General features: G+C 45.4%; 1 protein-coding gene and 1 pseudogene across 3 annotated transcripts in view; one reads left to right on the plus strand and one right to left on the minus strand.

Moving 5' to 3' along the window:
- The window catches only part of SAXO1 (stabilizer of axonemal microtubules 1), a 131,162-nt gene that overhangs the window by 105,128 nt on the left and 11,620 nt on the right, over positions 1-14,414 (minus strand). For 2 of the 3 annotated variants that reach the window (XM_010365719.2, XM_010365716.2), the window contains exon 1: positions 9,429-9,744. The exons of the other annotated variant lie outside the window; for it this stretch is intronic. In XM_010365719.2, coding sequence (XP_010364021.1) covers positions 9,429-9,475 — 47 coding nt within the window. In that variant the 5' untranslated portion in view covers positions 9,476-9,744. Of the gene's footprint in view, positions 1-9,428; positions 9,745-14,414 lie in introns of those variants that run through there. 3 annotated transcript variants of the gene reach the window in all.
- LOC104664254 lies at positions 3,486-4,754 on the plus strand (annotated as a pseudogene).

The following is a 14,414-nucleotide window of genomic DNA, read 5'->3' on the forward strand; positions in this document are numbered from 1 at the left end:
TTACTGTGGATGCAGGCGTTGTTCTACCTGCATATTTAATACTGATTCAATCCCCTCAATAACTCTGTGAGTCAGGTTCTATCTCCATTTTACTGATGAGAACACTGAGATACACAGAAGCAGAAACTTCACTGTGAAATGGTTCAGCATGACACAGCTAGGGAGTGGAAAGGCTGGGATTTGAACCAAGACCGTCTGGCTCCACAATCTGCACTTGGAACCTCAATACTCTGCCACTTCTCATAGTAAATCATGACTTAATCATTTGTTGAATCAAGTTAATAAAAAGGACAAGAATGGAATGGAGATAAAATATATTTAATGAAGTATTAGCAAACTACAAATCCACTCAGAAAAACCAAAACATTAACAGATTTAAAGTCAACCTAATTCAGATAATGGGCATTTCTGAAGAAGCAAGAAGGAAAGAAGGAAAAAAAGAAAGGAGAGGAAGGGGAGAGGAGAGGAGAGGGAAGGGGTGGGGAGGGGAGGGAAGGGGAGGGGAGAGGGGAGGGGAGGGGAAGGAGGGAAGAGAGGGGAGGGGAAGGAGGGAAGGGAGGGGAGGGGAAGGAGGGAAGGGAGGGGAGGGGAGGGGAGGGGAAGGGAGGGGAGGGGAAGGGAAGGGAAGGGAGGTGAAGGGAGGAAGGGAAGGGAGGGGAGGGGAGGGGAGGGGAGGGGAGGGGAGGGGAGGGGAGGGGAGGGGAGGCGAAGGGAAGGGAGCCAGGCAAAGTGGCTCACACCAGCACTTCAGGAGACCGAGGCAGGGAAGATTGCTTGAGCCCAGGAGTTTGAGACTAACCTAGGCAACATAGTGACATCTCATCTCTGTATTTTAAAAAAGAAGAAGAAAAGAAATTCTACTCTTTTAAGGCTTTTTTGGGAGGGGAGAAGACTGTTTTATCTGTTTTACTATCAGCTCAAAATCCATCCATAGCTCTTTGCTGGTGAGTTCACATTCTGAGACATGTAAGGGTCCCTCTGCAACTTGCCTCCAGCAAACTTCTGGCACGATCTCCTGGCAGGCTCAAGTGCTCAGGTGGACATGATGTCTTCCATGTCTCTCTGACAGCTATGCCCTGCAGCAGAGGCAGTCTCACTCAACTCCAACACACCCTTTTCCTCCAGGGCCTGTGCTCCTCTCTCACCTAATCCTCACCCCAACCTTAAGAATAAGGTATTGTTATCCCTACTTTACAGAAAGATAAAATGGTTTGCATATGCTCCCACAGTTAAAAAGTGGCAGAGCCAGCATTTGAAACCAGGCAGTCTGACTCCAGCTTCACTTTCCTCATTACTTCTCCATCCTAAAGCCTTCCTTGGCTACCCGCTCCCAAAGTGCCTCTCCCACCGCTCACATCCTACATCACTTGTTTTATTGGTCTCATTCATCTAAGGGTAGCTATTTCCGCCTCTCCACCACCCATCCCATGTCATCTTTCCAAATAAACTATAAATCACTTGAAGGTCAGTAATAAATATTTTAATAGCAATGGAGGGAATGATGTTTAAAACTGCCCACTACAGAACAGAATTAGAACATGTTACTCGGAACGGATCCATCATCAGACTATAAGGTTGAATAGATCGTATTTACTGCTGTAATTTGAATATGAAGTTGTACTCTAATTTAACAATATCTGAAATATCACATATACCCATTTGTACTCATTTTATAAGGTGAAAGGTATTTATGAACAATTAAACATTAATTCTGATATCAAAAAAGGCCATTTTTAAGGAGCATAACATAGCTTAACATGAAAAGTACATGACATCTACAATAAAAATTCAATCTTAAAGGGAAAGTTTTTCTTTTTTTTTCTTGGCATTTCTATCTGGATTCTGCTAAAGATAAGTCATCAGCAAGTATCTGTTAAAGGCTGTTCTTTGTCTCTTTATTCCTTAATCAGAATTTATGAAGTCAATTTTATTTAAATTAAAAATAAGAATTCTTCTTAAAACATGTAATATCAAACCAAGTCCTCAATTTTTTTTTTCCTTCCTCTTAATTTGTAACAGAGACTCTAAGAAAATAAAATCTAAGGTTAAGGAAATTTCCATCAATGTGAAGAAAATATTTTCCAAAATTAAAATAACAAGTTCCTCCCTGGTTAACATAACTGATTTAAGTTGCAGATACATGGCTGCCCCTGAGATCACCTTCCTCTGCAAGCTTTGTGAAAGGGCCAAATCCACATCCTTTTCAGCAATTTTTGAGTCCTCTATGGGACTACCTTTTTTCATGAAATGCTGCACATACTACCAATGCTTCATAAATATTTCATGATACATTACCCAGTCCTGGAATTTCCTGCAAGATTGCACAAAATCTTTAAAATTGTGCACTGTAAGCCATAAAATAATCAGATATAAAAGTAAGCTATATCAATCCCTTCATTAACAATTTTTTTACAAGAATTTTAGAAAAAGCAGTGTTACTACATTTTATTCTCAGGAGTAAGATTTGCTATTTATATTACTGTACTAAAAGGCTTTTAGAATTACACTTTTTTTTTATATCAGATACTATTTTCTCAGTTGGACAAGAGCCTTCATATGGTACTCTACAGTCAAAAATGGCCCATTGTGGGAGTTGGGGGGACTAATTAAGTTGGTTAATGGATACAAAAATACAGTTGGATAGAAGAAATAAATTCTAGTGTTCGATAATACAGTAGGGTGACTACAGTTATAACTTGCCATATATTTCAAAATAGCTAGAAGATTATTTGTAAGGTTCCCAATACAAAGAAATGATCAATGTGTGAAGTGACTGATCTGCTAATACATGTTATATGCATATATCAAAATGTCACTTGGACCCCAGAAATATGTACAATCATTATGTATCAATTTTTTAAATGGTCCAGTGTGACTCAAAAATAGACTGGACTGTAAATTTAAACACCTAGCACAGTGTCTGATACCCAGTAAAAGATGAATAAAATTTAATTGATTGACCTAAATTGTGCCTGAAGCTTGACAAAACGTGTTCCCATATATTAAAATTAATCTCAATGTTTCTATTTCCTCATCTGTAAAATAGAGCTAGAGACCGCTAAGATCCCTTTCAGCTTTAAAAGGCTGATTAACATTTTACTTTATTTACAGCAGCCCTGCCTTGTGCCACCCACTCCCCACCAAACCATAGTTTCAAATTTAGTCATCTGGGAAAGAACAGCTCAATAGACTGAAAACATCCCCAGGGACAGGCTAAAATCAAGGAATCGCCTTTCCAAACTAAGCAATGCTTCTATGTTGAGGAACTCATAGTAAGATATTAATATATGGGAAAATATTTTTTGAATTTTCAAAATACTGTAAAGATGGAAGGTGGTTTAATATTATAAAACTCTGGGCCAGGAGTGGTAGCTCACACCTGAAGTCTCAGCACTTTGGGAGGCTGAGGTAGGTGAATCACAAGGTCAGGAGTTCAAGACCAGCCTGGCCAACATGGTGAAACCCTATCTCTACTAAAAATACAAAGACTAGAAGAGAAGATGGCGACCGTGTGGGATGAGGCCAAGCAAGATGGAACTGGGAAGGAGGTGCTCAAGATGTCCATGGAGATCATACACACACACAGCTTCTGGACAGTGAGATCAAGATCATGAAGAGTGAAATGTTGAGTCACCCACAAGCTCCAAGCCATGAAGGACAAGATCAAAGAGAACAGTGAGAAAATCAAAGTGAACAAGACCCTGGGGTACCTTGTCTCCAACGTCATCAAGCTCCTGGATGTTGATCCCAATGACCAAAAGGAGGATGGTGCCAATATTGACCTGGACTCCCAGAGGAAGGGCAAGTATGCTGTGATCAAAACCTCTACACGACAGAGGTAGTTCCTGCCTGTGATTGGACTGGTAGATGCTGAAAAGCTAAAGCCATGAGACCTGGTGGGTGTAAACAAAGACTCCTATCCAATCCTGGAGATGCTGCCCACAGAGTACGACTCGCGGGTGAAGGCCATGGAGGTGGATGAGAGGCCCACGGAGCAATACAGTGACAATGGGGGCTTGGACAAGCAGATCCAGGAACTGGTAGTGGCCATTTTCTTGTCAATGAACCACAATGAGAAGTTTGAGAACTTGGGGATCCAACCTTTGATGTATGGGCCCCCAGGGATGGGAAAGACTCTCCTGGCCTGGGCCTGTAGGGCACAGACTAAGACCACCTTCCTAAAGCTGGCTGGCCCCCAGCTGGTGCAGATGTTCACCGGAGATGGTGCCAGGCTAGTCCGGGATGCCTTCGCCCTGGCCAAGGAGAAAGCGCCCTCCATCATCTTCACTGATGAGCTGGATGTCATAGGCACCAAGCACTTTAACAGCAAGAAGTCCGGGGACGGAGAGGTGCAGAGGACAATGCTGGAACTTCTGAACCAGCTGGATGGCTTCCAGCCCAACACTCAAGTTAAGGTAATTGCAGTCACAAACAGGGTGGACATCCTGGACCCCGCCCTGATCCGCTAGGGCTGCCTGGACTGCAAGATCGAGTTCCCGATGCCCAACGAGGAGGCTCGGGCCAGAATCATGCAGATACACTCCCAAAAGATGAACGTCAGTCCTGACGTGACCTACGAAGAGCTGGCCCGCTGCACAAATGACTTCAATGGGGCCCAGTGCAAGGCTGTGTGCATGGAGGCGTGTATGATCGCACTGCACAGGGGTGCCACGGAGTTCACCCATGAGGACTACATGGAAGGCATCCTGGAGGTCCAGGCGAAGAAGAAAGCCAACCTACAGGACTACGCCTAGGGCGCAGCAGGCCAGCCCCGGAATCGCGGCTGAAGTATGCAATAAAAGATGGTTTAGGGGCAAAAAAAAAAAAAAAAAAACCAACAGAAAAATACAAAAATTAGCCGGCCGTAGTTGTGGGTGCCTGTAATCCCAGCTGCTGTGGAGGCTGAGGCAGGAGAATGGCGTGAGCCCGGGAGGCAGAGGCTGCAGTAAGCCAATATGGCACCACTGCACTCCAGCCTGGGTGACAAAGCGAGGCTCCGTCTCAAAAAAAAAAAAAAGTTATAAAACTCTGAAGGGTAGCATTTTTTCAATAACAGGAAATGCTGGGGATAATCAGATCCAATTGGAAACATTATACTCCCATATACAAGTTATTCTATTCAAAGCACTCCCCCACCATGTGGCTTCTGAAGTCAAGATAATTAAGTGGTACATTACTTTCAAAAAAATTTTTAGATGTTGGCCTTACTATATTTCTACAAACCACAAATACTTTGCTTATTTGGTGCTCATTATGTTGAAAATAGAATATTATGACATTTTATGGTAATAATTCCAATCGCAAGATTTTGATCATCAAGGAAAGGAGCAGAGTGTTGTTATGGAGGCAAAGCCTTGAGCTCGAAGCAGTAAAATATGTCTGATTTTTTTTAGCCCAGCAAAGCTCATTACAAAGTTTTACGAGTGGTTGGAATCTTTAAATTTAGACATTTGAAACACTTTTCACTTTGTAATCTGTCATCTACTCCGAAAGGCGTACCACTTTCCTGAGCTCTGCTGGACCCTAAACTCTAATTGCTCATTTTAGAAAACTTAAGATAAATCTATTTAAAAATAAAATAAAATCCAGAACTTCAAAGATTTTGCTTTTCCATTTAGGCTGATTTGGTTTAACCTGCAGTGAGAATTGATCAGGAAAAGTCTGCCATCTTGTGGTCAAATATAAGAACTTGCTCCAAGAGAGTCACCCATTGGTGGCTTTTCCCTAGCAGCCTTCGGCAGCTGCTCCTGCAGACGGACACCTTCTTATTCAGGCCTCTGAGCATCTCCAGAGCCCCCTCGCCAACAAGTGCAATGTCCTCAAAAGTTAAAGTTGAAAGGACATTAAAGAATTATTTGCTCAAAAAAAAAAACTTTGGAAGAAGAGAATGTGGGAGAGAAGGGGGAATAAATGTGCCTCTCTCCCTCCCTGGCAGCCCTGAGGGTCTCCACAAATCTCCAGTGACTCACTCAGGAACCCCGGTCTCCCCCTCCCACTCAAGGGCGCTGTCTCAGACTTTTTCACACACTCTTGTCTTCCAGACTTCCCATCACTTTTTCCCAGGACCTCAGACTGGAAAAGCCAAATACAGACTTCCACAGCTTAGAAAATACCTATAAAATTCCTCACTCCATCCCAACCAGTCACTGAGCAGATTTAATTGGGGTGGCAGAGATCAAGAGTTCCAAGATAATGAGACTCAAGATCAGTGTTGTCCAACAGAACTGTCTGCAGTGATGGAAATACTCCATACCTGCATGGGCCGGTATGGGAGCTACTGAGCACTTGAAAGGTGGCTTGTGCAGTTGAGGAACTGAATTTTTAGTTTTATTTAACTTTCATTTATTTAAATGAAATTGCCACAGCTGGCTACCATACTGGACAGAACAGCTCTAAATCTTATTTTCCTAACCCAGTCCAGCACGTTATGACCTTGACAAACAAAAAATGCAATCCATTCATTCAAAAACATATGCAAAGGCTGTTATAAAGAAAACAGTATGTTGCTGTAACACAATGCACACACAAAAAGAGAAAATATCTGTTTTCCCAGCGTATATATAATTAATCAAGGATATAAAGCATGCTGATGCATAATTACAGGATGAGAACACAGGGAGCGGGGTTCTTCTTTGATGGGGAGCCACAGGTTAATGGGGAACTTGCAAGTGAAACAGGACCTTACAAGTCCAGCAGGAGGAGGGAACATAGGTATTTTAGAGAAAGGGCAAGGGTAAGGATCAGAGAGGGGAGATCAGCAGGTCCGCTCGGGATGCTAAGAAACCTGATCCAATTCAAGGTGTAGTTTCATGTAAGGGAATCAAGGGAGAAAAAAAACTAGAAAGGTACTTTAGGACCAGTTTCCAAACATAAAAATGAGAGAACCAGGGGGGTTATAACGGGAATAAAAGGGAAGGGACCAATTAAAGAAAGATTATAATGGAGGAGGGACCCAGACTTTAGAAAAGACTCAAAGGTGCCAGGCATGGTGGCTCACGCCTGTAATCCCAGCAATTTTGGAGGCCAAGGTAGGTGGATCATTTGAGGTCAGGAGTTTGAGACCAGCCTGGCCAACATGGTGAAACCCCGTCTCTACTAAAAATACAAAAATTAGCCCGGCATGGTGGCGGGTACCTGTAATCCCAGCTACTTGGGAGGTTGGGGCAGAAGAATCGCTTGAACCCAGGAGGCAAAGGTTGCAGTGAGCAGAGATCGTACCACTGCATGACAGAGTAAGACTCCACCTCAAAAAAAAAAAAAGAAAAGAAAAGAAAAAAGAGATTCAATGCTGTGGTTGAGGGAGAATAAGAGATGATTCAAAATTTTCACCCAGGGTGAATGGAAGATTGCTGGCACCATGAATGGGGCAGATACCAGAAGAATGTTTGAAGGTTGTTGAAGCTGAGATTAATGAGACAGATGGATCACCAAAGCACTTTGAGAAGGTGACAATGAAACTGGAATTCAGAAGACAGGAGAGACTATTGGCTGAAACCATAAAGTGGAGGAGAAAATACAGGATGAGGAGAGAAGAAAGGGAGAAAAGACACAAGAACAGACTCTGCTTCGAATGGAAAGTGACTCCTTTGCAGGGAAAGAATGAGAAGAGTCAGAGAAGGAACACCCAAATGACTCATACCCCTACTGCAGGGGCAGGAGGGAGACTTCTCACTATATATGCTCTGCACCTCTTAATGAGCATTCTGCCTTCCTACCTAGACTGCACGCTGTGCAAAGATGGAGATTATGTCTTATACATTTCAATCCCGATGCCTAGAACAATGCAGGACACAGGAAGGTAATGTAAAGGGTCCCAGGAGAAAGAAGGCCTTAGAGGCAGGGCATGGTGGCTCATGCCTGTAATCCCAGCACTTTGGGAGGCCGAGGTAGGCAGATCACCCAAGGTCAGGAGTTCAAAACCAGCCTGGACAATATGGTTGAAACCCTGTCTCTACTAAAAATACGAAAATTAGCCAGGCATGGTGGCATGTGCCTGTAATCCCATCTACTCAGGAGGCTGAGGCAGGACAATCACTTGAACCCTGAGGCGTAGGTTGCAGTGAAGCGAGATGGTACCACTGCACTCCAGCCTGGGCAACAGAGCAAGACACCGTCTCCAAAAAGAAAAAAAGAAAGAAGGCCTTAGAAGAAAAGGTTTTGCTGGGTAACATGTAGTCCTAGACTATACACTGCTTCGGCCCCACTTAACAAAGCTCAAAAGCAAGACCCACATTTGTACATGTACTAGTTCAGTGAGTCCCAGTCCTAGCAAATGGTCAGAATCATCTTTAGACAGTTGGCAGGACCCACCCTGAGATTATCAATTCAACGGTCTGAGCAACTGATAGTTTTCAAACTCCCTGTGTGATTCTAATCAGCAGCCAGAGTTGGGAACCATGCATTGATGCCAGAGATGTAGAAGGTTGCTGATCCAGTTTGTAGAGTGCCCTTTAATTCTCCACACTACTGATACCATTTTTATCTGCATGTGTCATATTTGCCCTTTTTTCAGATTTTAGGACACTAACATATTACGCACAGTCCATGTACCAGGACTCACGTACATGATCTTAACTCTTATCATGGTCCTATGAGGTAGGATTGTTGGTACAGATGAGGCACCTATGACCTGGAGTTTATTTACCAATCCAAGATCCCACAATTAATGACAGCCCAGGAGAACTGACCTCAGAACCCTCTTGCCTTTTGCTCCTCTGCTGCCCACTCCCTGCCCCAACCAAGCAGAAACCCAGCTGTCCTGGGAAGCAGGTAGAAGGAACATCTAAGAGATCATGTGAGAGACAACAGACCAGTCAGCCCGTGGGACTCTGACTAAAGCCCATGATTTCCCCCAGGACCACCTTTACTGTGCTTCCACCCAGACATGCTCCTTAAAGGTGAGAAGAGAGACCTGGCCAGGCCAGGCGACTGTGAAAGTAATGTTTTCATTATTCTCATTCAACTCTACACAATGTGGAAACAAGTTTTACTAATACCTTATACTTCTCCGACAAAGTAACAATCTCTCTGAATGAGAAATTCAGTTACACTACAGGAATTCTCCTCCCATCCTATCACTTTCCCAAAAGGAGCAAGACTGGTCCCACTGGGCCAGGTGTTCTCCCTCCTTGGCTGACACTTTCTGGGCTTCAGGGAAGGGAGTACAGGCTGCGCGGCCACGCCCATTTCAGCCTTCCTGCAGTTCCGAAGTGAAGCGGCACAGAAGGCCCGAAAACAGCCACATTTGCCAGAACTGATGTTGCGTCTGCGGGCACAATGCTAGTTGACAAAATTGTGGCCTAAAAAACGTGACAAGTGAACGAACCCACCGTGATGCCGCCTGATGAAGCAGCTGGGGGAGGCTTCCCTTCCTCGGGAGTCTGAAAGCCCAGGCTCCCCCAGCCTTGCCCTGAGCACGGCCACCTTACCCGCAGGAGCACAGTTCACAGATGCACTTCGTCTTCATAGCAGCCATCCTGAGGCCCTGGCGTCCCCTCAGAGCATCGCCAGCCGCAGCCGACTCCTGGACCCCAACCACCTGGCTTGGGGCACGCCCAGGCACGAGGGCCTTGGCAGGTGTTCTGTTTACTCGAAGGAAAATTTAAGTGGCCCTTTTGCAATGTCCTGTCGTCTGTTGCCCTCCTGGAGCTGGCCTAGCGCGAGGGAGCAGCCAGGGAGACCTCACCCTGCATGCCACCGCCCCGGCCTCCGCAGCCCAGACTCAGGCACCTGGAGCTACTGACTGGGCCCCAGGAAGCTGCGGGGTCCGTGCCCAGGTAGTCTCTGTGATGTTGCCAGGACCAGGAGGGGCACACCTCAGGTGACAATTACATCACAAGAGCCGCTTGTGAGGTCGGGAAGCTCCCAGCAACTCACTGGCAGGCCCAGGACGGGGGTTCCCCGGTGGACCTTGGAGAAACCTGGAAAAGGTGGAAGTCACTAGAAAGCTCCTGGTGCAGTCAATGGTCACACGTGCAGAAAAGCTGAAAACTCCCTCACCATCACCTTGGGTGGCATTTGCTGTCTCTAGCATCCATGGTGCCCCCTCTTAGGGGAATACAGCCCTTGACTTCCAAAAGGCTTGCCTTGAATAGGGTTTCCAGATCTTCCTGTGGAAACCTAAGCCTTTGGCTTCCGATGTCTGTTAGAATTGCTCTCACCCACAGACCTGCGCTCTTGAGAACACAGCGGTCTAAGAGAGCCCAGGCCCTCTCTGCTCAGCTGGGTTCTCAATCACTTCTCCAGGTGCTGGTAATGCTGGTAATGCTGCCTTGAAGCAGACGCGCTCACATTTTAGTGGGCATCAGGACCACCTGGCTTGATGAAAACCAGATTGCCAGACCCCACCCCCATAGTTTCTGATTCAGTGTTTCTAGGGTAGGCCATGGACTTCCATTTCTTACAAGCTCTCAAGTAATGCTGGTTCTGCTGGGCCAGGGACCACACTGTAAGAACCACAGCTTTTGAGATTCCTTTACACCCCCGAAATAGTGTTTCTTCAGCTTACCTGGTCCCGAGAGCACACCCCCAACCAGAAGTCTCCCCTGCATCAAAACCTCTAGTCCAGGAATCTAGCTTCAACAAGAAGCCAGGTGATTCTGGTCATGAAGCAAGTTCAAAAGACACTGCTCTGGCCAGTTGTTTGGACTTAAACCATTTTGATTTCCTGCTTATGGGAAATGGGAACTGTATTGACAATCTTTATGCTTGTTTTTCTTTCCTATGCTTCCTAACTCTTTCCATTCATTTTAGTGAATGAGTCAGCCAGAGGCATCTTGGACTGCAAGACACTTAATATTCTGAGGGTTTTGTGAGGTTTTTTGGGGTTTTTTGGTTTTGGGGTTTTTTTCTTCAATATTAGGCTCTGGAATAGAGGTCAGCAAACTATTGTCTGCAGGTTCGCCACTTGACTCTATCTGGCCATTGAGCTAAGAATGGTTTTCATATTTTTTAATGGTTGAAAAAATTAAAATAATATTACATGACATACGAAACTTATCTGAAATTCAAATTTCAGTGTCTGTAAATAAAGTTTTGAATTTTTTCAAAAAATTTGTGTAAACATTCCTGATTTTGCCTCTCGGCCCACAAAAGCTAAAATATTCACTATCTGACTTTTTACAGAGAAAGAGTGTTCCAACCCCAGGTATAGAACGTCAACAAGGTAGATTCAGACAGGAGCAAAGCTTATTGATCATTCTTAAGAACAGTGGGTTGGGAAGCTGCTCCTTGCCTTCCCAGTAGGAAGTCAGAACTTTAAAGGGGAGAATGGAAACCTGGCCAGACAAAAAACAGGTGGGAGCTATTGGAAGTCAAAGCAAAGCCTGCATGCCATCCATCGCCATTGACAGAGAACATCACAAAGTCCTTACAGAGGAAATACAGTGCTGGACACCAGCCTTCTCTTGATGGCTGCCTAATCATTATCCATAAATCTTTCAGCAGAAGAATGCCTGTTCATTCTCCCTGCCATTCAAACTGCCCTTGTGGGTGGCCACCTTATCAACAATCACGGTACTCCCTACTTCCCCCATCCATGCCGTCAACAGAGGGTAGAGATCTAGAAAGATGAAAATGGTGTGGATAAAAGCCTCAACAATGATATATCCAAAGATGCAGTGCTAGACAGTAGGGACAGCCTCCCCTTACCTAATTACACTTACTATCCATTTTTTGTTACATCCAGCCAACCTTACCCTGACCCATCTAATATGGTTTAGTTCTGTGTCCCCACCCAAATCTAATCTTGAATTGTACGCCTGTAATTCCCACATGTTGTGGGAAGGACCCAGTGGGAGATAGTTTGAATCATGGGGGCGGTTTCCCCCATACTGTTCTTATGGTAGAGAAGAAGTCTCCATGAGATCTGATGGTTTTATCTTCATTTTTCTCTCTTGCCACCCACCATGTAAGAAGGGTCTTTCGCCTCCCACCATGATTCTGAGGCCTCCCTAGCCATGTGGAACTGTAAGTCCAATTAAACCTCTTTATCTTCCCAGTCTCAGATATGTCTTTATCAGCAGCGTGAAAATGGACTAATGCAGTAAATTGGTACCAGCAGAGTGCGGTGCTGCTGAAAAGATACCCAAAAATGAGGAAGCAACTTTGGAACTGGGTAATAGGCAGAGGTTGGAACAGTTTGGAGGGCTCTGAAGAAGACAGGAAAATGTGAGAAAGTTTAGAACTTCCTAGAGACTTGCTGAATGGCTTTACCCAAAATGCTGATAGCAATATGGACAATAAAGTCCAGGCTGAGGTGGTCTCAGACAGAGATGAGGAATTTGTTGGGAATGGGATCCAAGGTAACTCTTGTTATGTTTTAGCAAAGAGACTGGTGGCATTTTGCCCCTGGCCTAGAGATCTATGGAAGTTTGAACTTGAGGGAGATGATTTAGGGTATCTGGCAGAAGAAATTTCTAAGCAGCAAAGCATTTAACAGGTGACTTGGATGCTGTTAAAGGCATTCAGAGCATAAAAGTTTGGAAATTTTGCATCCTGACAATGCAATAGAAAAGAAAAACCTTCTCAGCAAACTAACACAAGAACAGAAAACCAAACACCGCATGTTCTCACTCATAAGTAGGAGTTGAACAATGAGAACACATGGACACAGAGAGAGAAACATCACACACAGGGGCCTGTCGGAGGGGTGGGGGGGCTGGGGGAAGGATAGCATTAGGAGAAATACCTAATGTAGATGACGGGTTGATGGGTGCAGCAAACCACCATGGCACATGTATACCTATGTAACAAACCTGCATGTTCTGCACATGTACCCCAGAACTTAAAGTATAAGAAAAAAAGGGCCGGGCGCGGTGGCTCAAGCCTGTAATCCCAGCACTTTGGGAGGCCGAGACGGGCGGATCACGAGGTCAGGAGATCGAGACCATCCTGGCTAACACGGTGAAACCTCGTCTCTACTAAAAAATACAAAAAAACTAGCCGGGCGAGGTGGCGGGCGCCTGTAGTCCCAGCTACCCGGGAGGCTGAGGCAGGAGAATGGCGTAAACCCGGGAGGCGGAGCTTGCAGTGAGCTGAGATCCGGCCACTGCACTCCAGCCCGGGCAACAGAGCGAGACTCCATCTCAAAAAAAAAGAAAAAAAGAAAAGAAAAACCTATTTTCTGAGGAGAAATTCAAGCTGGCTGCAGAAATTTGCATAAGTGATGAGAAGCCAAACGTTAATCCCCAAGACAATAGGGAAAATGTCTCCTGGGGATGTCAGAGATCTTCACAGCAGCCCCTCCCACCACAGGCCCACAGGCCTAGAAAATTATTTCATGGACCGGGACCAGGGTCCCCGTGCTGTGTGCAGCCTAGGGACTTGGTGCCTTCCATCCCAGCTGCTCCAGCCATGGCTGAAAGGGGCCAACATAGAGCTTGGGCTATGGCTTCAGAGGATGCAAGCCCCAAGCCTTGGCAGCTTCTGCATGGTGTTGAGCCTGTGAGTGCACAGAAGTCAAGAACTGAGGTTTGGGAATCTCCGCCTAGATTTCAGAGGATGTTTGGAAATGTCTGGATGTCCAGGCAGAAGTTTGCTGCAGGGGTGGGACTCTGGAGAACCCTCTGCTAGGGCAATGTGTAAGGGAAATGTCCCTACTGGGGCACCACCTAGTGGAGCTGTGAGAAGAGGGCCACCATCCTCCAGACCCCAAAATGGTAGATCCACCGACAGCTTGCACTGTGTGCCTAGTAAAGCCACAGACACTCATCACCAGCCCAAGAAAGCATCCAGAAGGGAGGCTGTACCCTGCAAAGTCACAGGGGAGGAGCTGTCCAAGACCATGGGAATTCACCTCTTGCTTCAGCGTGACCTGGATGTGAGACATGGAGTCAAAGGAGATCATTTTGGAGCTTTAAGATTTGACTACCCTGCTGGATTTCAGACTTGGATGGGGCCTGTAACCCCTTTGTTTTGGCCAATTTCTCCTATTCGGAACAGCTGTATTTACCCAATGCCTATACCCCATTGTATCTAGGAAGTAACTAGCTTGCTTGTGATTTTACAGGTTCATAGGTGGAAGGGACTTGCCTTGTCTCAGATGAGATTTTGGACTGTGGACTTTTGGGTTAATGCTGAAATGAGTTAAGACTTTGGGGGTACTGTTGGGAAGGCATGATTGTTTGTGAAATGTGAGGACATGAGATTTGGAGGGACCGGGGTGAAATTATGTGGTTTGGCTCTGTGTCCCCACCCAAATCTCATCTTGAATTGTACTCCCATAATTCCCACATGTTGTGGGAGGGACCCAGTGGGAGATAATTTCAATCACGGCGGCAGATTACCCCATACTGTTCTCACGGTAGTGAGCAAGTCTCACAAGATCTGATGGATTTTTCGGGGGTTTCCGCTTTTGCATCTTCCTCATTTTTTTCTCTTGCTGTCGCCATGTAAGAAGTGCCTTTCATCTCCTG

The sequence above is a fragment of the Rhinopithecus roxellana genome, chromosome 16 (genome assembly GCF_007565055.1).
Source record: "Rhinopithecus roxellana isolate Shanxi Qingling chromosome 16, ASM756505v1, whole genome shotgun sequence".
In the NCBI taxonomy this organism is placed as follows: Eukaryota; Metazoa; Chordata; class Mammalia; order Primates; family Cercopithecidae; genus Rhinopithecus; species Rhinopithecus roxellana.